The following is a 24,876-nucleotide window of genomic DNA, read 5'->3' as shown; positions in this document are numbered from 1 at the left end:
CATTCAAATGCGACGACCAGACCCGATCGAGATCGAACCACCATCTTTTGGGTAGCAGCAGCCGACCACAGTATTCACTGCACCAATGCAACGGCTTTCAACGAGTGAATTAGCCACAATGCGGAGTAATAATGTTTTATTTTAGTGCCTGCCTAACCAGCCTCTATAATTGGTGCACTAACGTAAAAACTTCAGAAATAAATTGCACACTGCCACACGAAAACGATGCTGCTTACGATTTAATAACAGCAACTGTCACAAGCCGCAACTAGACGTCATAGTACAGACGGACACACAAATACAAGTGTGATTCCAGTGCTACAGCCGGCCGCTGCAGTTGCGGCTTACTGCAGAAATATGCAAAGATCAACACCGTGATGATACCACCAAACACGGTCATACTACATGCTAGGCCCTTGTGTTTGTGATTGAAGCATGAACAGATGCTTGTAGCTATGACGTGAGGTAAAAGCTGCAGTTAACAACAGTGTCGCCAGCCACGCGCTCAGAGTGTGATTCTATTCGTACGTGGTACACGGTATGACGTACTCGCCTAATGAAGGAACTTTCATGTTTGATTTTTTTTATTTTGTTTCCTTCATTGCATATGTGCCATACATGCGGGACTCGATTGTCGATGCTGTGCACGACGTGACCACTGGCGGGGACAAGGAAGTTTTCTGATGTGGCTAATAGCGAAGCCATAAATAGGGCCACACAAATTACTCACTCGTCCCATTTTTCTCCGCGAAGGCCACCTTCAAAATAAGCGACGGGTGCGTGCGTCCGAGACTTCGCGAGAGGGCTGCGCTAAGACATTCGCCGCATTCGATTACTGCATAACGTCGCCGGTTTCCATTAGGGCACATAGCCTGCCCCCGGGGCGTCGCGGACGCGAGCATGTGGCGGCCATAGCATTATTGTGACACACATGGGTGCGCTCGAAGATGCCCAACCCCATAACGTATTTCGGGGCTGAACGCGCTTCTGCGGCAGTCGTCGCGAGTCCGTCACCGCGTAGTTAATGGGTAACGCGGCCAGTTTCACCGCCGAAAAGAGGGACGCTCATCGAGAGCTTCCTAGACACGACGACGAGGCGCGGGATTAACAGCCCGGATTGTCGAAGTCACCGCCGCCGCGAGGGACTAAGCGCCCCGGCGAGCCCCCAAGGTGCAGCAGCGGTCGCAATCCATTAGCTGAAATGAATTATATAGAAATCTTCAGAGAATTCAGGGCTCTGGCACGAGCGAGCTGCTGCAGATGACGCTGGCGAAACGTTATCTGTTTACCCCACGTCACTGCAATGCATAAGCTTTAATCATTCTTGCGCAAGCGCACGGTTAATGCGCTTCTTAACGTGTTCTTCGCCACGAAATTCATGCCGTTGAAAATCAGCCAGACACTAAGGGCCCGCTCTTTACCGCGTGCTGAGACGACCGGACACCGCATACGTGGAGATTTTTGCCACGCATCGCCCATTTACCAACGCCGCGGGACAATGCTGTCAAGGCAATGCATTAATGGTACCGAACAAAGCAAGGCGCCAAAAGAAAGACGCAAGAGGCGTGCAACAAAGAACACGAACACCGAAGTCCATTCAAGGGTCGTACTGTGCGGAAAAGAACGTAGACACACAAAAATTATCCGTCTCTTCTCTTAAATCCCCGTTTGCACGCTTTTCTTCGACGATGGGTGAACGCAATGCATGGAATTAGCTCACAATCATTGGTCTATTAATAGAATAAAATCGAGAACGGCGTAAACTGTCACAAAACATGCCAGGAGTCGGTTCGTGAGATAATAAACAATAATAATAATAAGTGATGGTATCAACGTCCCAAAACCATCCTATATTTACGAGAGATACCCCAGAGGAAGGCTTCGGAAATTTCGACCAACTGGGATTCTTCTAACGCGCACCTATGGAGCCAAGGAAGCTCACGGGCCACAAGCATTTTCGCCTCCGCCGAAAATGCGTACGAAGGTGTGAGAAGCTCCGCACCCTACGTTGCGAATAATAGTGCGAAACGGCGCGGTAACTTATAGAGTACCACAACGGAAGGAGCGGAACAGCCGATTTCCAAGGTCGTTTTCTCTATTTAGGACCGCATAAGGAATCCAAGTAACGAGAATCAAGCCTCGGATTCAATAGAATGCATATATATCTCACATACCGATTGTGTAACGTTATCGATGCAAACGAAACAATCGAGAAAAACTGAAAAAATATCGCTAGCGCCAACGTTCCGACCACAGAATGTCTACTTTTGGTCGCGCCAAATGAATACAACGCATACGAATACAAGTCGCCTGCACCGACAAAAACTATAGACGCCTCGTCGAAACGTCACTTCCGACGATAGTTATAGTGCGAGAACAAAACGACGACACAGAGACAAAAAGGACACGAAATACCTTCTTGTCTCTGTGTCGTCCTTTTGTTCTCGCGCTATAACTATCGTCATGCCATATACCAACTAGCCCAAGCTACCACATTTCGAAGTGACTTCCGAGCCCGCAAGGCAAGTCTTTGGCTGAACAAATTTTCAAGTACGGGTATATACGCATACATTAGTTGCGTGCATAAAAAAAAAACTATCGAGCACACTGCCAAGGTCTGCGCGAGTATTCGATGCATGGCGTGGCAGGAGTATTGCGCCAATTTCCGCCGCCATGCATACACTTGACGAAAGCTCGATGTGTGCTCCAACGGCAAGCAGTGTGTGTACACGGAAACGGGCGGCACTACAGCTGGCTCGCTCCGCTGTTATAACCATTGTGTCCGACTAGCTATACGAGATGACGCAATGAGGCGCACTGTCGAGGCACCTCGACTCCGGCGTTGCACGACACCCAACAGCTGTTCCGTGTGGAGCGACGAGCCGAGACAGAACTGTTCGGAGCGTCGCTATCTGTTCGCTCGACGCGAATGAGCAATAAACACTCACGCTCCTGCCTCGAAAAGTGACCCACAATAAGCAAATGAGCTTATCGCAAACACATCCTACTCCTCCGCTGCTGCCTAATTAGCCAGATTATCTCGCCGCCGCAATTTCCTGTCTGGAGCCAAACTTAGGGCCAAACGCGAGCGATGGACCGTGGCACGTTAAATTTATCCCGGCTAAGCACACATCGGGTGCAAAGGCTACGGGCTACTACTAAAGGCCCCGGAAACTCGGCGCTACTTTCGGTTTCAATTAACATGCACTCTCCTAGCAGTTGTCGGCCGGGCATTCTAAGATCTGGTCGAACGGAACGAGGTTGATGTGCCGGTTCGCATTTATTGGTTTTCACGTGTTTTTACAAATGAAGAAATTCGATACTACTCTGAAGAACTTTGCATTCGTTTAAACGCTTTTTTTTATTTTTAATTTTGTGAATTTTATATTGGGTGAAACGCGGAAAGAGGTAGTTTTGAGTTCGTGGCGCTTGCACTCCGCTATCTCGCACGGCCGGCGTGCTAACTATGGAAAAAGATAAAGGCAGCAAGTTGGGGCGGGCAGACAACGGAAGCCGCAGTGAGCTACGCCGAGCAAGTCAACCATGCATTCCACGAAGATGGCTAAATCGGGCAACACATGTTTTTCGCTGCTCAGCGGTATGTTAACACGGGGTTTTCCAGTTCAGCGAAGGTTTCCTATAGTGGCAACGGGTGTAAATATTTAGAGCCATTGTTTGAGCAGGTATTAATTTTGCAAGAGTGCATGAGTAAACCCAGTTCTCTGCAAGCCTGACTAGACTGACAAACATAAGAGGTACAGAGATACATGGGACGTACAGAGATACATGGGAGGTACAGGAACCTTCTACCGCCTGCTACTGTATACATTCGCTTGCCTCTAAGAAAGGGGCTATTGGTGTAAATCGTCACGACTGACTCTGCAAGCATACCCGACGCTGATATGGCTATAAGCCGTATACATATCCATCCAATCGCTGAGACGAGCGAGATCCACGTCAGTCGATAAAATCCAGCCCACGAACTAGCGCAAGTCAGCAAACAGCCTTCGGCATTTTAACCTAAGCGATTACCTATGTACAGACACGGCAGGTAGTGAACGGCCGACGCGCTCTGCTCACAGGCGCCAACGCGAGCTGCACATTCATGGCGTACTGACATGCAATAATATGCGACGGCAAATTGAGCAATCTTGTCGGCATTTTCGCGAAAAAAAAAACAAAAATATGGGCGCCAATATCGTCAGCGCGAAGAGCATTAAAAATGCAACTCACTTAAAGTTCTCAGATTTCTTTCTGACTTTGTTTTAAAGGAGAGATACCAATAGAAATAGTAGGCGTCATCTGATATTTACGCACGCTTCAGTCGCTACTAAGACCCCTAAAATAGGGGAGGGGACAAAAAAAAAAGCGCTCGGTTTCTTTTATCATTCGTTTACGCACCTCGCTTCATTGGCTTCCGGACGAGGCGCGACAGGGCCTGAAAACGGTTGCTGCCATCACAAATGATGCGGAACAACCAACAACTGCAACGACCCCCCCCCCCCCCCCCTATAAACATCCACGCGTAAAAAAATGCGGAGACTAAGCAAATGTTCGGAAAACTCGTCGTTCCCATCGCCGACGTTATCAGCGAAACGCACGGCTGCCGCGCTTCCAAAAAAACGCGCAGCGACCCCCCAGGCACCCAGATATATACGGGATCGCTCGCGTTTATTGGTAGCAGGTAACGGCCGAAGTCATCAGCTGCGTTCACGGGGCCTCCAAAAGGGGTCGTTGAACGCGCCACAACGCCAAGCCCCGCGGTACTCTACGCGCGGGAAACTAGCAGCGAACGCCGCCATTTTTCTGACCTAACGTTCCCCGCTTATCTTCTTCGCGAATCAGTCCTTCGGAACGCGGCAAGATGGCCGACACGTTAAGAAGGCGAAAATAGTCAACCACTAATGTCAAGCAGGAAGCGAGACGGAAATCCACACAGGTTTATCGTATCGTAGAAAGCTCCTCGGTAATCGAAAAATTCTTGTTCGGGAATCGAACCCGGAACCAACGCCATTGGCAGCGCGCGGGCGAACTCGTCAACCACTCGAAGCACGTAGACACGAGTAGCTATCTGCTTATAATAACGCGGATTTGATTTTTTTTTTTTTTGGCCGAGTCCCTTGTGGCGTGTTTTGAATCACCTGCAGTTTCCGAGCAAATGTAGTTATTTTCTAGTAATATTCACTTCGCTCACTAATACCGCGTTTGTCGATCACTTTGTGTAGTACAATCTTAGCCGACCCTTGGGACATTCACATTTGACCATCGAAATGTAACAGATATCGCCACGAGTGTCTCATGTACTAATCCAGTTCGGGCGCCCGGCATTTGGCTCAATGACCCAACCTTGAGAATTCAACTATCGCGACGTTGCTATCAGATAGTCTCCTGCTGTCTCCGTAATTTTAATGAGCGAATGTGTCAGGTCTAATAGGACACATAAACAGGGACTTACCTCCATGACGAGATGGACATGGTGAGTGGTCTCCTGTAAAAAAAAGAAAATATGAACATAATACAAGCTAAAATATTAAAATATTTTTGTTTTTGCTAAACGAATACACCTCTGAATAAAACAACGAGAGAAAGAAAAAGACACAGTAAGCATAACGTTAAGAAATCGTGAGCGTTTACTTATTGAGGAATTGTATAAAAAGGACCACAATGATATTTGTCATCTGAATCGCACTTCTTTCCTTGCATTACAACCACACGGTTGACAGCTTCCAGGACATGAACTGCATGCGCATTATCAGCGTGACATGGCACATTCTCAAGAGGAATGTGACTAGAACAGAATTTTACAGGTCCCCTATCACATCTCGCGAAGTGTAAGCTCCAAAGTAACCAGAGTAGGGTTGGTTTTTTTCTTTTATTATACATATGACTGCTGTAGACGATTCTTTGTTCGACACTGCGTTACGTAATACTCTCGTGAGGGAGAGAGAAACGCACAATGCGCGAGCAGCTGGTATTCTATCGAACGCATGGACGCGATTAAATTCAGAAATCAAAATCATTGCACGACACATGTTTTTTTTTTCCTTCGTGCAGTTGTGTACACAGCGGAAAACGTGTTTGCAGAGCAACAATTTTGATCTTCGTTTTGTTTTCTTCCTGGTTAAAACGTTGTCAAAGGGCAAGCCGATATTGCTACGTACCAGTGGCATAGAGATGAAGAGGACAAAGGGAAAGACGACGAAGTGGATAGAGTGACCACGAGCTGATCGGTATCACTGGCGGTGCTCGCTAAACCAGTTGTAAATATATGTGTGTCAACTCCGAGTCCCTATCCTTCCCGTTTGCCGTGGTCTCCCACGGTATATGCGGACACTTATTTGTCGCGCCTACATCTCTGCCATAACGCCTGCCACGAGTCAACCGCAAAACAAAACAGTAATCCCAAAGCGCCGGCATACAGTATTCCATGGAGAATAAGGTCCTTCATAATATACAGCGATCGATCTACTCGTCAAAATAGCCGGTTCAGTGGGTCCATTCAATCTCCACTGGAGCGAAACACCTCGAGAGTTTCGCTTCGCAGTTTTGTTCGCTGTGTCGTTTGTATCTTCTTCACACAAAAGTATAGACATTTTCGTCGTCATGATGACTGTAACCTCTTAATCTCTACTCCCACTCTTCCCTATGCGGAGGTGACAGCCCTTACAACGCTCCGCTGCGGCCATTTTCTACAGACAGCATCACCCGCATTGTCGAATTGTCCGCTGTACAGCGAGACGAATGTGCGTTTACATGGAACAATGAGACAACTCATTAAAGCTGAAAGCAATGCAACATTACGCGATGCAACATTAGGCTGTATCGTGCTTTCCCAATCGTTCTCTGCACTGTTAACACTTTTTTAAATGAATCCCCATCAGCTCTCCACGCGTCAACCCTTTCAAACTATACATTAGACTGTGAGGCACTTTTTTTTTTTCGGCACCGAATATAAACGAGCGCACTGCAATCTTTCTTTTTAGAGTACAACTATACACTTCCGCTATCTTCTGGCGACAGGTAGGCAAGAGACCCAATTACGTGTCACATGTATTCGCAATGATCCCGTGGTTAACAGCGAGCTAAGCGAGCCCCCGAACGTATTCCGGAACACACGTTGCCCGTGGGTGCACCACTCTGTGCAATCCAGTTCAGACTGCAGCGCAGCACGTGTTCCGGATACAGTCGAAAGTACAATTTGAATACATTACACGCCTCGCTCTCGGTGCTTGCGTCTACTCGTTCTCGCCGTCCCTTTTCCTCCTTACCCGTATGGCTTATATTTGCGCAATCTTTAAAGGGACACAAAAAAGCGAAACGAGCTTTCGCACAAAAATAAAGTACCGCTCCACAATCCCAAAAACGCCGCTCTTGCCGCGACACGACGCTTGCTGGTAGGCGTCAAAACGCGACAAGATAAAATGCACCTGGAGAGCCACCTCGAGATTCCCGCATCAAGCACTGCGACGTTACGGATTTTGAAGGCGTCTACTGGGTCCCAGCTAGCTTCTAACCGATAAAAACGAAGTGCATGGCTATCTGCGAGCGTCATATGGGCCTAGCACGCGAAGTTTCAGAAATTTTCATCGATCCGATGTCGCGAAAGTACCAATAATACACTAGAAAATTTCTGACGTCACGTGCGATTTCTGGCGCGAAATTTCAAAATAATACTTCAATTTGGCTCTTCTCCGCTAATAAAGAAATGATTATTGCGAAACGTATGACAGTTCTCAGAGTGCACCAAGTGAGTGTTTTTTTTTTTTTTTTGGTGTTCCCTTGAAGCGCTGGAGCATCCATGTGTGTTCATTATTTTGGTAGCCGAAGTCAACTCGCCAGCGTTCACGTTGAACTGATTTTTATAGTGTCCGTGTCTGAACACCAAATTTCACATTTTTCCATCAACTTTCACATTCACGAGGATAGAATATCCTCGAAATTCTAGCTGGAAGAAAAATAAAGATTATGATTGAAAAAATACGGAGAAAAAGAAAGAATACGGAGAGGCAGCCCACCTTGCAGTCGAGCAGGGCGACCACGTTCTCGTGATGCAGCTCAGACAGCTCCTGCGGGAAAAAAATAAAAAGGCGAAGAACACAATGAGAGGGCAGTTTGCCTCACGCGTGAAATCCGTGTCAGCCAGCAGCCACGTTCACAAAAGGCCGACCCACCCGAGCACGCTCACGACGGCGCCCACACCGAATAACTGTGCGGCTCTTCATCTCCGGGCAAAGTGAATGCGTGGGGCCAGCGGGGCAGTCGCAAATACGCGGTGTTACATAACGCTTCGCTGGGCCTTCCCATTCGCTAGCCGCCGCCGTACAGGGGTGTCATCGAAATACACGAGCCGCGCAGACTCCAGCGTATAAGCATACAGCGCAAGGTTGCCGCCAGAGTTAGATACGCCAATCGCACAAACTCACAAACTCTAAACACGAAGTTGCGGGATGGTGCCACGTGAACCGAATGTACGCCAGTTGCAAGCATTTGTTGTTGTTTTTTTTTAAACACGAGGCGATCGAGGAACGCGGTCCGACACAGTAACAGTAACATTCGCATATCGACGGAGGTTGCACGCTCACACGAGCACAATGATTTCCTTTTGAGGCGGTAAGAATTGAGAAGAAACCACCGCATGCGCGAGGTTGTACAACTTTTCAACAACAAAAGCAGTCGCGACGTTACGAGAGCTACGCAGCCAAACGTTATAGGCTTCGCATAACGGACATCTGCCGATCTCCGAAGAGCGCGCGGCGAGAGACGACTTTGGACAACGGAATATAAAATGGCGCAGTTCTTCGGGGACGATTTCGCACGTGTGCGTAAGCAACATGCTGCCTCTTACGGATGCAGAATGCTCGTGGCAGACTTCTGCATCTCCAGATAGGAAGAAATTTTTTGAAAAAAAAAATAAGAAAAAGAAGTTTGAAAGCGGAAGCCCAGGAAGTAACACTCCCTTCAAGAACACACGATATCCAAGAAATTTGACGCCTTAACGTTAGCTCGCACGCAGGTTGCCGTTTCTACGGGATAAATGTTATGTTAAATACATGAAAGCTAACATCAGCGTGACCACACGCCTTTCAAATTTATTGTTATTTTTTACGGCAACTGACAAGACCCTCTACCTTTTTTTTTTTCACTGAAGTAGAGCAATTTACTCACGTGTGCTTTCCTGTCATCGTTGTATCTGTGTTATTAACCAATGAAAACGCAAAGCAGCCAGATTGTTTAGTAATAAGCTTTCCTGCACCACTTGTAATCAGTCGTACTTATTATAAGGAAAAAGAAAAAAAACTTGCACAACCCCCCCCCCCTCTTAATTTTGAATGCACATAAATGTCACCCCCGACATGCACACCCGACATGCACACCCGAGCCCACGGCAGCAACGCCTTCACGACAAAACATCCCAGAAACAATATTCCCACGAACCTAGTGCTAGCGACAGATGCCCAAGAAAGCAGCAGCACGATCGTTGTCTCCCAGCTGACGCACGCGGAAGAAAAAGCCCCGGGGGATTCACTGAGCATCAGGAGGAAGATGTCCAGTGTCTTTTTTCAGACACTGCAGACAGTGCGGCTAAAGAGAGAGAGAGAGAGCACCTGACGGAAGGACCGAAAATATAGCGGGACAAGCCAAGGCATTGTTTTTCAGCCTGCGCAACACTGGTCGCTTCCGCGTCCCTTACATTGTTACGAGGAAAAACGTGACGCAACGACGCACCTTTAACCAGCGCTTAACAGCGAACTGAATGCGTAGTTTCGATAGCCCGTTACGGAAAATAAATGGCAATAACAAGCATGCCTTCAAGCAGCAGCACACTCGTCCAACAGCAAATCGGTTCACTTCCGCTTCCGCTCACCATTGAAACACCTTGCTACATCCCGGGTCCTGAAATTCAAGCTCGTCCATCATCATTATAAAACGCAAACCAACAGTAGAAAACAAAACGAGACGACGAAATGACCTATAACGCGCGAGATAAAAAAAAAACGTAATATCCGGCCGCAAAGGCCTGTCTGTGCGCCTAGAACTAGCAAACAAAACAAACAAACAAAATTATTGAGGATAGATAATGTGAGAGAACAGCTGGGCGCTGCATATGAAGCCGCGATGACATGGATGCATATGCAGCGCGCAATGCATGCAGAGATAACCTACTCGAGAGCCATTATCTCGACTGATTATTCCAGACGATTTACGAACGCGAGCACGCGTTAAAAATACACTGGGGTCCGTATCGTTGAACCCGCAACGGTATTCGAGTCGGGGGGACGAGAGATGCATATCGGGGTCGGGTATAACGTAACCGCTATATCTACTAGAAACAAAAGTGCGAAAACGAGTCGACCTGGCCGTGTTACTGCAGCTATCGCATTATACAGCTACCACGAATGGCCAAACAAAACCAAGAAAAGAAACTGAACGACCAAAGAATAAATGCAATGACCCAAGCCTCTATTTGTGCCACCACACACTCCAACCAAGTTCCAGCGCGTGAAAAAGTTCACTACGGTGGAATGATTATTCTGCACGCCCGGAAGTCGCGGGTTCAAACCCTGCGGCAGCGATCACACTTCGGAACGTAAAACGCAAGATTTCATTATTATTATTAAGTTCACAAACTAATCCTTCCAGCCCTCTTCACAGCATTAGTGGCGACAACGACGGAGACTCGGCCCCAGCTGCAGTAAGTATATAACGGTGCATTCACACGCGAAGGAAACATTCTCCTTCCCCGCGGACCAGTCACGTTCCATCCGACGAACCGCGGAGGCGTTGCGAGCACACAGCCGGAACGCGGCTTACGGAATCCGCGCATGCGCACTCTCGCGCTTACGGAACTCTTCACCTGCGCCGGGCACAAGATGGAACGCATACCAAGATGGAACGCTGTTCGAAACGACGTCTGCGCGCGAGGCATTTCGATCCGCGGCGGCGAAAAAACTCCCAAGCATTTCCCCGAGGGTGAACATGGTTAAGTGCGAATGCACGGGGTGATGCTATGAGGGGGAGTAAAGTTAAAATCCGTTGGCGACGCTGATATCGGTGTCAGTAACGTGCCTTATATCCAGAAGGTAGCGTTGCCTCCGGGACATCCATCGCACGACCCGCTCTCGACGGGAGACAGAGAGAAGGCGGGCGCGCGAGAGAGAGGGGTGCGCGCGCAGCTGCAGCGAGCGAGGAGAGTGGAGGAGCGAGTGAAGGGGGAGGGGGTATAAGGCGCGTTACTGACACCGATATCAGCGTCGCGTCCGTGGCTTATTCGGTAGAGCGTCGCGCTGCGGCCCGCCAAGTCCTCTTTCTTCTAAAGATAGAGAGAAGACTGCGGACGCCGCCGACGGCGGTGGATGGTTTGGGGTCGCTTATAAAGCGTATTCACACTTAAAAAATTCTTTATCGAAGCTGCCAGATAGACCTCATCCCCACGGAGCTGGTCGACATCCTGGACCTGATTAGTCGAAGCCGCCACCCGAGGACACCGCACCAGAGTTCGCTGTTCCTCTAGTGTGCAGCTATTGATAGGGTCGTCGCCCAGTCCTCTTTGGTGGGCTTCAGTATGGGGGTTCATTTGGGAAGCCCATGGCAAATGGGAAGTGTTGACCACTGTCCCACAGTAGTGGCACTGCACTTATTTTTGGGTCATAATATTTGAGTGTGGCTGCACAGAGCAGCGTGTTTGTCTTAGGCACCGCAGGACGCACTCCCCCGCTTTCGAGAGTCCCTACGCTGGTGCGGGATACAAGCGGCGTTGCTCGGAGGCCGGACGGAGCGAGGATGGGGAGTTCTCAGAACTAAGGTCCCTACCTTTTTTTTTATCTAGGTACCTTACTCGTAGCGTGCGCGTCATGTGATGCTCCGACCACAGCGAAAACTTCCTCTATGCACTCGTGCGAATCCAGCTTTCTTCACGTTCATCTGGTCCATTTATACAGAAGTGTCCCAAAAAGAATTCGTAGGAGTGTCCCGCGAGTTCGAAGAAGTTCGATTTCAGCTAAACAAAAATAATAAATCTGACCAAGCTTTTAGGTTCTATAAAAAGGAAAACAGCCTGCGACAAACAAAATGCTCCAGAATACAGCATCACTAACTAAAAGATACCGTTGAAAGCAAAAACAAAAAAGAAGCGAGAGTTTCGTACAAACACGCTTCCTGTCACATTTAACGCTAACAGATATGAGCCAAAAAAAAAATATGTCAGGGCTTTTCCTCCTTTCAGTCTGTATCTGTACAGCGAGAGATTCTGCTCGGCAGGCGTTTCCTTTTAACCTCCGCGTGAGCTCACTAGAAGAAAAACTAAAGCAGCGGCCAGCAAGTGTCGAACAAGCAGAGAAAATGTAAACACGCGACGACCAGAGTTCCCGGCTGATAACAACGAGATGTGAAGGTCGAACAATGTTTCGCAGCACAGCGTGAGCATGCAAAAAAAGCTGCAACGCAAAATGTGCGGTACAGAGTATATATAGCTCCATGTCATGTGCGCGTCGTACCCAACGACAGAACGACCAAAATTGCGGGACCAATACGACGCATTCCCCAGGCTGAATAATAACGTTGTTACGCGAACACGGTCGACCGTATATTTGTGCCCATAACTAGAAAAAAGTAAGGATATCTGTATCAGCGAGCCGTATTTGGCGTTGCATCAACAGGAAATATCTTTTTTCAAGGCAAGGTTGCGGCTATTCCAGCTGATTTATCTGGTTTTCGTATTTCTTTTTTTTTTAATTTTTACCTGTTCCTTGTTGGGTGGTGGCTCTATATACATCGCACGTTGAACGCTTTCCACATTCGCAATGACGTTAATTATTGCCTTTGCGCATTTTTTCTGTAAGCATATGAAAAGGTCATTTAGGAGCAATAATAAACAGTTGGTAATAAGCGCTGAATGTCATGTGTGTTACTCGGGTGGACGTGTGAATGTTCGCGAGAGTCACGGTTGCGCTATGAATTTTACAATATGACAAACAACCAACTTTCCCAACAACAAGTTTTATCGAGATGTCAAATATGCGTACAAATCCAGACGGGACCGAAGTTTCGGGCATAAAGTTTCATACCAGTGCACCAGAGGATGTTCTAGCGCTAGTGCTTATAGGAGCTAAAATGCATGGCACTGCAGCCAGCGTGGTAATGACGGGTATAACAGATGGATTTGCATAAGCTTCGACCTTGTGGCAGAGCACCCGCTTTTTCAAGAAACAGAGTTCAGCACAAAGGTTCAGCAGTGCCACTTCACGACCTTCAACCGTTTAGGCTGACCCATTCAAATTAGCTCACCCGCTTCACAACAGTCCATCACATAATCCGAAAAACAACAACAAACAGAGCCACAAGCGCGTCTGAAGCCGCAAGCGCAAAGACCATACATCGTAGCGCCAGAGTTTCGTCGAGCACATACTGTCGGAAACTCCATGGCTAAGGGCGTATAGAGGCTTAAAGTGCTGCAAGATAAATGATTTTTGACCACCTTTCATGTAAATCGTTCATACACACTGAAACATTTACACCCTTTTTTACACCCTCTTAAGCACTAACATTACTGCATTGAAAGAACGCGCCCTTTCAGTTGGGTGCTTACATCGTTAGCATCTCTATGCTCTACATCACGGTTTCTCAAACTGGCTTCTATCAAGGACATGTTATATACGTTCCGCGAGCTGCCAGAACAAGTGCAACTTAGTCAGGTTTTAACCCCCACGAGCAATTATTTACATATTCATAAAAAAACAAAAATATAATATGGGGTTCCGCGGCAATCTGGCAAAGCCGTTGCGGTTCCCGAAAGACAACACCTGTTAGATACACTATTCAACTCCAAAGCAGATGGAGTCGAGTTGGACAATGAAGAAGCACACTTCTTCACAGAGATGCAGGCGTGAAAGCATTCGACGTATAGATACGCACGTTCACACCCTACCGTTCTCCACCAGCATCCTCAGCATGACAAATTGACGAGATTATCCTGCTAGCGCAATGCCCACTTGGTTGCATGTGCCCCTGTACGCCAACAGCTTCCAATGTGGGCCGGTCTGGCCAACCAAATCAGGCCGATACAATAAGCCAGACCGGTCATAGTTGATATCGCACTCGAGCCTACCCGATGGGGCAAGGAGGGCCACATCACCGGGAAATAAGGAGTGCACACCTAGCAAGTCATCTGGTGAAAATGCAAGCTCATCTGTACTAGCTAGTTCACACATTGCTTACACGGTGAAATGCTTGATCATTGTCTCCCAAGCAACGTATAGGCGAAACAAGACAACAACTCAATTTTAAATTGAAGGGGTATGGCGCGGACACGGCGACAAAATAATCAGAAGTGGCATGTAATATATCAACACGGCAGGTCACAATCTCGATGAACTCAAAGTATATATACTTCAGCAAAGCTTCACCTCACATAGGCAGAAAATGTGGAGAATGGTATGTCACTTTCATGCTCAATACACTCTGATAAACTAGTATCATGTTTCGATGGATACTTTTTAAAGTATAGTAGGTACACAACTAAAAGAGCGGTGCCCAATGCGGCTTAGTACACACACTGTTTAAACTGAGACGATAGCAAAGCCTTTCTTGGAAAAACAAACAAAAAACAACTGCGGCAGTATAGATGTTAGAAAATGGTTCGCGGCAACCTTTAACGGAGCGCTATGGCCCTGGTGGCTACAGAACTTAATACTCGCAGGGTGCACGCCATACAGACAAACGTATGACAGTGTAGAAAGATGTCCGCTAATGGAGTGTAATCCCTTTCGTCCCGTTGCCGAGTAGGCGACCAGAGAGATCTAAGGAGATCTGGGGCTTAAAGGATTTAAATGAAAGTGAAATAGAGAAAGGGGCAAAGATAAGTGGAGGGGTGGGGGACGAAGAAACAGGGTTACATCGATCTCCGAGATGCGCGCGTCGCTACCAGCCCGGCAGACGCTATCTCATTCGACCCGGCCCCTTCAGAACTTTATTACTACGCCACGTCCCCTCGCGCGCTACGGCGTAGTTTACACACCGCTTACCGCAGCAACACTTGTGCGATACCCTCGTCAAGCCGACCCCCCCCCCCCTCCCCCACCGCAGTCCCACGAGCGAGGCGAAAGATAAGATGCGACACGCGATCACGCGAAGGCGGGGTGGGGAGCCATCTGCGCGCTATATACGGCGCGGCCATAGCGCCCGTGCGCCGTTGGCCAGCGCAGCCAAGATCGAACAAGGCGAAGGTCGCGACGTGAGCGAAACGCGCAATGTCTTCCGCGACGAGAATTTATGAGGAACTAACTCCTCTCACACCTAGACACACTTCCAAGCGAAGATTCCATTGTCACTTTATTTTCTTCTTTTTTTTTCTGAAGTACGGCGAGAGTCCTCCCTATATACACCGGGGAGAAACGGCAAAATAATGCGGACGCCAGCATCAGCGCCCAAGTTATATAAGCAGAAAAGAAAGGGGAACGATTGTTTACTCCGTCGAAACGGCTCATGAGGGAAAACGAGACGACGAGGCGATTTCTATCCACAGTTCCACTTCTCGAAAACTTCGAATTGCTGATCTGTTCCAACCACACTCCACGCTGCATGTAACTATAGCAGCTTTCACGGGGGCCCAAGGCGTAAGTGCGCAGACTAGGACAGAGAAGAGGCTTGACGCATAGAGTTTCTCACAACTTACTTGAAGGGAAATCTGGCGCTAGTGAGCTGCTAAATGCAAGAGAATGACGGGATATGCGAACTTCTAACTTGACTCGGATAGGTATACCTCAAAGATGTTTCACGTTAAAATGACCAATTTCTTGCTAAAAAAAAAGCAGGTAATAAATTATTTACTTGTGTCATTGCAAAGAAACGTATTTTATTTAACACTGGAAGCTTCTACGACGATGGAAAATTTTACGAAGCGTATGAAGTAATCAACGGCCGCTAAACTTGGAACAAAGCGAGCGTTCCCCCCGTCACTTCTATGTGGTCTGTTTGTTTCTTTCGCCATTTGATTGTGCTGTCAAGGTGAGTGGACTTTTATTTTAGAATATAATACACGTGAATAAGATCCGCTTATAAACGTCTTGTTATATAAAAACTGCATTTACGCAGCTATATTCACTTTTCAGCCCAAGTCTCGCTCGACACCAGCCAACACAAGCCTTGCAGACACATATACCGTCATTCCCAGCGCTCCAACGGGGCCTGACAAATTCGCATAGACGGTGGCACCACACGTCCTTAAGGTACTATTGTGAGAAACTCAATGGCTTGAAGCACACGAGCGCTGCATTTGCAGCACTCGTGTGCTTATGCCGTGCTAAACCAACAAGCCGAGACTGTTACCCTTATATGAGGGTCGGCGCAACGATTTTTCGTCGGTGGGCGGAAAGGGCGATGCTCCAGAGCTATCAACGAAGGCGCTTTAGTGCCGCCCTATTTGGCTGCATTTTTGCAATTTTAACACCTAAACGAACAGTGTTACGGTGGACGCATGCATACACACGGAAGCGGTTGGTTTGATGCAGTACGATATTGCATGGCACATCGCAATATACAAAAAACAAGGAAACATCGATTAACAGACCAAGATGGTGGCGCCCGTATGAGGTAAAAAAATTCTAAAGACCCTCCAGTCTGTGCATAAGCAACGACTAAAGAAAAATGAACTTATTGTATCATATTGTGCAGTCGCATCACCCGAGAACAAGCATTACAGCGACAACAGGTTTGGCGAGACAAATATCAACGGCCAGAAAAAAATGTAAAAATAATCAAATACACGAAAAGACAAGGAGAGGCAGCAAGGGTTCTAAATTCGAAGATACCACTCAAACCTAAAACCGATAGCCACGAAACTGCCGCCAACGCTTGCTTAGAAGGGCCATCTTATCACTTTCAAATTGACGTTGTCCTGCTCTTTAGTGTCCCGGGTCCGGACTTCCCAGAAATAGTGGTATATGTCAGAGCGCTCGCGACCGTCGTCTACCAAGTAAAGGAAGGCGTGGAGAAAGTGAATAAAAAGCTACGCTCGAGTGCCACGTGCCCATGTTGAATCGCAGCCATCAAAAAATGTAAGAGGAGGACGCTGGAAACTGTGACCGGAGCATGGAGCACGATGGGGTAGCGGCATCGGAGGACGTTGGCTTGTGGATGCGAGGCACACGCCATGTAAATTTACATGGGCCCAGCAAAGTCAACGGCATGTTTCCTCGGCATGGGTGGTTATTGGTATAGTACTGTCTATGTTTTTTGTGGATCACTTTAGTAAATAATTTGTAGTAACCATGAAACGCGATTGCATTTTAAAAAGAAGATTGTACGTGTATGTGTCCGTCCAATAAATTCAGTTGGAAGCTTGCACTTGTGTTCGTGTGGTTCTTCCTAAAGCCTTCCGTCTTTTAAGCAGTGCGCGATGCAATGGAAAGAAAATGGAACAGGAGGACGACATCAACTGTGAAAAGAAACTCATGAACACTAGGAGGCAGCGGCTTGCGAACGCTAGAAGCACTCGCTCGTTTGATTGTTTTTTTTTTCTCGTAGAATTAAAGGTGAGGATGTGTTGAGCGGCGCCGCAAATACATCCATGGGACTCGCTCGGTGAATTTCGTGCTGAACGGTTGTGTCGTCGGCGAACTGGTGGTAGTGGTTAGAAAGATGAGAAAAGGCACCTAATTTCTGCAACCCGGTCGGGAGCACGGCACAGTGCCTCCTGGCACCATGTAGGTCTCGCCGAGAGATGCCCCATCCTCGCACTTCTTCGACCATGTCTCCCATCTTTGCTATCCTTTCTCTCCTTTTTCTACACTTGCCTGCTGCGGGTGCACCTTCTTTTTATCCCCTTTTCCCCCTCCCAGACGAGGAGCTTAGCCGTGTCGCCATATTAGGCAGACGAAAAAAAAAATAAGCTCCTTTTTCTCTCCTTAAAGAACCGCCGCCACTGCAAAACTGCCGCTGATATAAACGCTTGAGGAACAGCGAAGGTAGTATACAGCGGGCAACTGAAACCAGAAAAGCCGCCGCGTTGGAAATCAAGCGCAAGGTACAAGGTCGGGTCGCTGCTAACATTAGCCTATCACTTTCGCCTATCTCTCTCGCGAGCTCCTATCGCGGAGGGACGCGCCCCGGTTTCGCGTAACCAGCGCGCTTTCACGCGGCTGACACGACACTCCCACGGGCCTTGCATCAGTCGGCCACAGAAGAGACGCACTCCATCTCAACGTGCGCCCACCACTTTCCCATCTGCTACAATCGGAGCCACTTCTCTCATTTCGTCATCCCCTTTATTGAGGAAGGAAGGGGCAGAGGGAAGGACCAGCACACGGCTATCTCTGCCTTCCGTCTTACGTATCTTGCACCAGAGCTGCTATGGTCGAAGTTTCCCTGTGTAGTAGACCGTTTCATCATGAACCGCCACGAGTGTCAATCACCGCCCAATCACTCTTTGCATATGTTTATAAATAGAGCAGCTTTAATGTACGGCGGCCCCACGTCGGTGTTCGCTGCCCATGCATTCCTAGTGGACCAGTCTTGAGGACTGCGATCTGCCGAATTTCCACAATAGCTCGTACGCGCCACTTTATCGAGAAACAGCGTAGTCATGAAGTGTCCTGAATCGAGAAATGGTTAGAATAGAGAGAGCGCACTAGAATACACTCAAGTCGTGCGACAGACCAGTGAGTCAGGCAGTTGAAAAGTGACTAAGTAAAATAATGGCGAGTTTAAGTGAGTTGGCCCTATAGCCAAAAAAATGAAAACACATAAACTTGAGGAAGTATAAGCGCGTTACGCTCAGGTAGCCCATGCACCTACCACATTACTTCCATACATGACTTGCAACCAGCCTATAGAAGCACACTGCGTCAGAACATCTAACAAGATAAAAAAAGCAACAGCAACGTTAATCGGAGGTCGTGAACCGGAAGTTGAAGCCGTATGCGTACCCATCGCTCACACGGCTTCAACGACTCGAATATGTCCCGTTGGTTTCCTTTTTTGTTTAAGAGCGTAGCGTGTAGTACTGCCCTCACCGATACACACCCACAGAAAGCGCACTAGAGCTATGTTCTTACGGAAGAACCTGTTCGCTCTTAGAAGAATGAAAAGACGTTCAACCACAGGAGCTAATAGTGCATGCGTCGAGGGTCGCTCCTATTTATGGTCTCGCAAACTGCGAGAAAAACGGGCCAATAGAACCATTGCGGCATCGGTGAAAGACGACTGACGCTGATGGTCGACACAGATGGGGCCACGCAGTAACAGCCGCTAACCATGCGACGCCGCACGTAGCCGGACGAAACGCACAAACGGGCCTGGGAATTCGGCCAATCTGTTGTACACTATACTTGCTCCGTGAAATACGACTCGCGGCGTGTACAAACCAGGCCTAATTAGCGGTCGTTCGCATATGAACCACTTATTTGCACATTATCCACTTAGCGTCGCAAAATGACTACTAGGCTAATGGGTTTAATAGATATTTCTTTAAAAATATTTATTATCTACTGAAATCGCGGAACTAATGAGGAAACTCGGGCCGCACAAGAAAGTTGAAAGAGAACAGGCGAAGGTAAGACAATACTAACGATCGTATCCATTGGAAACTTTTCAGACGTATATATAGCCAAACCAGGGTTCAGGCAGCAACGGTGCCTAAAGTTCCCCTTGGTAAAAATAAAATGAAAAAAGAATAGACCCCCTCAAAATAATGGCGATGCGGAAGCTATAGAGCGGACCGAGTGATGGCTCCAGATTATTACGGCAAGTATGCCAAAGCACGTGCATTACTCGTGGCCAGCCTTGAACACAGTTATCTGACAACGTGGGCTTTCGCTCTAATCGTTATCGGGAAGCACGCCTTTGTCAGCGTATACGTTGCACAATGACATACCGCGGATACCGCTCTCTCTTGAAGCTTGCTATCGTGAAGTACAGAAAGAAACAACCGCGAGAACCAGGAAACGTGAACGACATATGCTTCCCGATAGCGAGCTAAATGATACAGATTTCGTCTGTTACGAGACCCTAAGTGAAGCGAGCGAGCAACACGACCACGTTAGGCTGAAGAAAAAAAAAATGAAGTTGGTAATTTATGGAAATGCCCAAAACACCTGCAGGCCTCGTATTTTGAACGTGCATTTCTCAAAAACTACATAAACGAAGTACCACGCACAAACCATGATGAACAAGCCAAAGTCGCATTTCTGCGCGCCAGCCACACGGCTAGCGTAAGCGTACGATTCCTTATGTGATCCGCCGACGCTTATCTATAACTGCGTTCACAAGCTTCATTTTTCTAGATTACTTAGAAGCATTAATTTATCGGGCCCGCCGAGGTGGCGTTGCACGAACGCCCACTACGTTTAATAAAGCGTCCGCGAATGCGCGGCAACAGCCGCAGGTTGAGGTAACGGTATGGCGGCATAACTCCGCCAAAGCATAACTCCGTTAAAACGCCTATCTGGCTATATAAAATGACCCTGCAGAGCGGCCTCGTATGCATTACGCAAACACGGAAAAGTGCGTTCGCTCTCTAGCAACAAACGTCTCGCCAACACCCGCGGAAAGTATGGCTGTATACCAACTCCGTAATCCATCTTATGTGCATCCGAGTATGCTTTCGCTTTGTTGACCTCTCAAGTTACGTCGTAAACACACTGGCCAATTCCGCCGTTACGACGTAGCGGGCATGGGTATGGTGTTTTAGCCCTGCGATGCTCGCGATAAGGTAGGTCAGCATCCATGTCAGCTTGCAGATTTGTTAACCCGCTGTCATGATATTATCACCTAGTTACTTCACGTATAGAGCAATTTCACGCAGTTAAACAGTTTCCTGATCGTGGTACCTGCAGGCTAACATAGTAAAGTTAATACAGAGCGTGAAATATATTAACAGCAGTAAAAAAAAGTAACAATGAGCATATGCGTAATTCTACCCAACGTCCTCTCCGGCAACATACACTATAGCATATAGTATATCTACGCTATATCTCCAATGACGAATGTGCGTTTACAGCAGGCGGTGATCGTAGAACATTTAATTGCCTTACGGGCAATAACAACGACGCAGAGTTTGCATCTGAAAAGCCCACGTTGGCACAATTTGCATTATGATGTACACATCGTTACCCCGCACTACAGAAACACACCAAGAGGAACAATAAAACCTCGCTAACTTATGCGCATACTCCGTTGTTTTGCTCAGAGCACATATCTGACCAAAACAATATGCCTCTACAGCGTTCTCAGATCCAACGATCTCTGGGATTCATTCGCGCAAGCCTGTTATCGAAGGCTTTTTATAATCCACGGAATGGTCAGAGAGCTCGCAACCTGCCTGTGTCTCGAAGCAGCAAAACTTGGTTACGGACGGATGAGAACGCGTAAACAGAAAGCCCGCAAATCTATTCTGTACTCCATTTACGGCGCCCAGCTGTGCTTTGGCGAGAGCTGTGTAAGATAACGCCATATACATATAGCCCCTTTCCCTCCTTCTGCGCCACCACCTACACATACACTCCCTGCAGACAGCCAATTAAAGCACCAAGCTGTGAGTGAGCAGCAATCGTCATCGAGAAAATGCTTAGACCGAATGAGCAGTCGGAGAGAGTAAAAAAAAGAAAAAGAAAAACGGGCAATGAAAGGAATGAAAAAGCTTCGACCAGCAGATTGCAAAGTCCGAGCAGGGCCGCCGAAATGTCAAAGGTGCAAGCAGAGGGCACACGCCGCGGACTACCGAAATTCAAGCCCGTCACGGCGGCGGTTACTGGCCACGGGCTCATACAAAAGTAGACAAATGCACTTAATGAGGAACCGCTATATCGCCAGAAGGCATGCACTGGCTCGCTTTTTTTCTTACCTGCTAACAATAACATTTGCTTCAGCATTGCTCGAGGGCAGATTGGTAAGAGAATAATTGAGAGAAGCCATCCGAGAGGGACCCGTTCGAAACAAAAGGTCAAGCGAAGATTAAACGTTCCGTTATTCTCGATTTTCAAAAGCAGGAAGTCGTTACACATACCAACGAGGTGTCACGCTGAAAGCTGTATGTGTGTGTGTGTGTGTGTGTGTGTGTGTGTGTGTGTGTGTGTGTGTGTGTGTGTGTGTGTGTGTGTGTGTGTGTGTGTGTGTGTGTGTGTGCGTGTGTGTGAGAGAGAGAGAGTACCAAACGCAAATAGGAACTAGTGGATGGGGAAAGACGAAAAATGAGGCGAATTCGCAAAGGGGGAGAAAAAAACGAAAAAAAAAAAAACCTGCCAGCAGCCGTTCTGGCCCGTCCTTGGGCGCGCGGGTCGTCCTTTTACGGTTGCGTAACGACACAGCCAGCGCCGCATAAGCGCCGTCGACAACGGCGGCTGCGCCCGAAGGCTGCCGCCTGCTGCGGGCTGTGCCAAAGCGATGGCTGCTGGTTGCCGGTGGAAACGCGCCGGCAACCAGGACGGGCGACGTACGAGCGAGCCACTCGTTCGCTCCAGCCGTGGGTGCAGGAAACAGCAGCATCGGCAGCAGCTGCACGCGTCGCTTTTAAAGACGATAGCCTTTCTTGGGACCTCCGACGCAAATATTTTGGTCTGTCTGCCTGTACGTTCGTCTGTTTGTCCATCCTTAACGGTATCCTAAACGGCACCAACGTGACAAAACAATATTCCAGACGGCTGACCCCATCCGCAGCGCCCACCAATATTGCTCAAGGTTCAGCGTTCATACTTGTGCGATTGTCAATTAAAAAGCAATTATTGCGCATACCTGAGGCACCATAACAACACGCCAATGTTCTGTATGCGTGTCTCTTACTAGAAAAGGCGTACATAAGTAATTCTAAGGATCATAGCCTTTATAATGCTGCGCTGGCCATGCAACGCTTGCACAAAACGTCAAGTGCTTCCAACGCTTTGCCAAGACGACACGGTGGTGGCACCTACCCGTCGCCTTGCGTTCTACAACTTATCCCTCAGACACGGGCGCGCACGGCGTGCGCCCCGTTTTCCAGGATAACTACCAGATAGCGCAGATGTCTCACGTGTGACGTGACTTGATGCGCTCGTTCGCCTCCGCTGCACGCTCGAGGCACTCTAACGCAGGGCCTCCAGAATACCATTAATCGATTTTCTTGCGTAGAACATCAAATAAACGTTTTGTTCACTATATCTTTAGACGCAAGACTATCGTCTTTCGACGACATTTGCGGTGTAACTAACATGCAGATACGGGGCCCATTTTTTTTTCAAGGCGAATGCCTTATTTGCCTTATCAAACGGGAAAAGCGAACGTGGTTGTCATCGTTAAACGACAGGAACGGTGCCGAAAATCGGATGGCGTTACGCAGGACGCCTGACGTCACGCAAACGCAGTTTGACGGTGAAGTAATTAGGGGTGATTAAAAATAAATTCGAAGTCAGTTAAATGTAATTCATACTAATTTAGAGTAATTTAGAAGTAACTACAAGCACTTACCATCCCATCATCCAAACTGATAAAACAACACACGGAAGACAATTACAATATATACACCGACCCCAAATAAAAGCACCAGAAGGACGTTTTGGCTTCCACACGGGAGGATTGTTCACAAATCTTGCTTTTGTTTTTACTCGTGGTTAACCTCACTGTCTTTACTTCTATTTATTCTCTCTTTCTGGGCATTTCTTTTACTTATATCCATGTCTTGCCCGAACAGATGTGTTTCCGCCGCACTGTCGACTTCCCCACTTGACAAATCGTGGCTACGAAGCGCGGGCGCCATTTCTACCGTTCTGAAGTACATCCCGAATCCAACATTAGCTTGCGCATTCGCCACCATAGATGTTACAAGTGAGTGCGCATATACAGTGATATCACGTAAACCTTGACTATCATGAGAAGTTCCTTTCACTATAATGATATTGTTCGCAACTCGGATGGTTGGCGGCCGTCACCCCAACTGCGCTGTACCGAAACTCCGAGCTTAGCGATTTCCCAAAATGACTCAAGCAGTCAGTAAGGTTTAGTAACCGTCACAAACACAGAACAGCCGCGGCGACGCAGTCTCGAGGATAGCAATAGGAACTGCACGGAACACTCAGCGGCTCTGCGGGCCGCGAAATCTGGCGCGGAACCAACGGAGCGTGAAACACATTCCGAGAAGCAAGGGACAATCAAACGCGGGAAGAACACTAACGAGAGAGGAGGCGCAGCCAAGGAACGCACACACATATATACAATGTACGCCCCCGTCGTTGCGTAAGAAACTGCGTACAGCGCGGCAGCTCATCAGCGCACTCATTCGCAACCCCCGATAACGCTCAGTTGCAGCGTCATGACCTTTTCGCGTGCCAGTCCCTCCCACCCCGCGTGCCAACAGCAATAGGGATGCACGCATGCGCAGCGAAGAGAGGCATTGAAGAGAGATGGCGATAATTGAATTCATCATCGTCAGCCTGACTGCGTATCGTACACTTCAGGGCAAAATGCCTCTCCTGCAGCGGCCATGTTATCCCCACAAAAATTTTGATATCATCGACATCTTCCTAATCTTGGCGCGTTCGCCTTCTCTCGGGATCATCTCCGTTCATCTTAACGAGACGTGGCTATCTTGCTGTCGCGCACCATGCCATGCCAGTGCTTACGCCCATTCAGTCTTGATTTCGATATATGACGCGGTCAACACGCGTTCGTTCCTTGACCACCTCTGCTCTCTTCTTGTCCCTTTGGAGAGACAATAAAACGAAACAATGAATCAACTTAGATCGATAAATCGCAACCATAAAGGCGTTAGTTTTAACACCCCATTTAAGCACGACAGAAGAGAAAATCAAGATTAAAGTTTCATTTGTAAACCTGACGCCGAAATCTCCACGCGCAGCGACAAATTTCAAGAGGCATTGTTCGGTCGCAGTTGCGAAATGCTGAAGGCCCACACGC

The 24,876-nt window shown here is 48.0% G+C and overlaps 1 protein-coding gene across 1 annotated transcript in view; it reads right to left on the bottom strand.

The window, feature by feature from the left end:
- Atg1 (serine/threonine-protein kinase unc-51-like protein Atg1) overlaps positions 1 to 24,876 on the bottom strand; it is a 146,103-nt gene that overhangs the window by 87,634 nt on the left and 33,593 nt on the right. The window contains exons 3-4 of the mRNA XM_037422083.2: positions 8,016 to 8,066; positions 5,456 to 5,488 (exon numbers count right to left, since the gene is read on the bottom strand). Of these exons, the coding sequence (XP_037277980.1) occupies positions 5,456 to 5,488; positions 8,016 to 8,066 (84 nt within the window). The remainder of the gene's footprint in view (positions 1 to 5,455; positions 5,489 to 8,015; positions 8,067 to 24,876) is intronic.

Source organism: Rhipicephalus microplus, chromosome 3 (assembly GCF_043290135.1).
Source record: "Rhipicephalus microplus isolate Deutch F79 chromosome 3, USDA_Rmic, whole genome shotgun sequence".
Taxonomy (NCBI): domain Eukaryota; kingdom Metazoa; phylum Arthropoda; class Arachnida; order Ixodida; family Ixodidae; genus Rhipicephalus; species Rhipicephalus microplus.
This window is presented reverse-complemented; position numbering and strand designations above follow the sequence as displayed.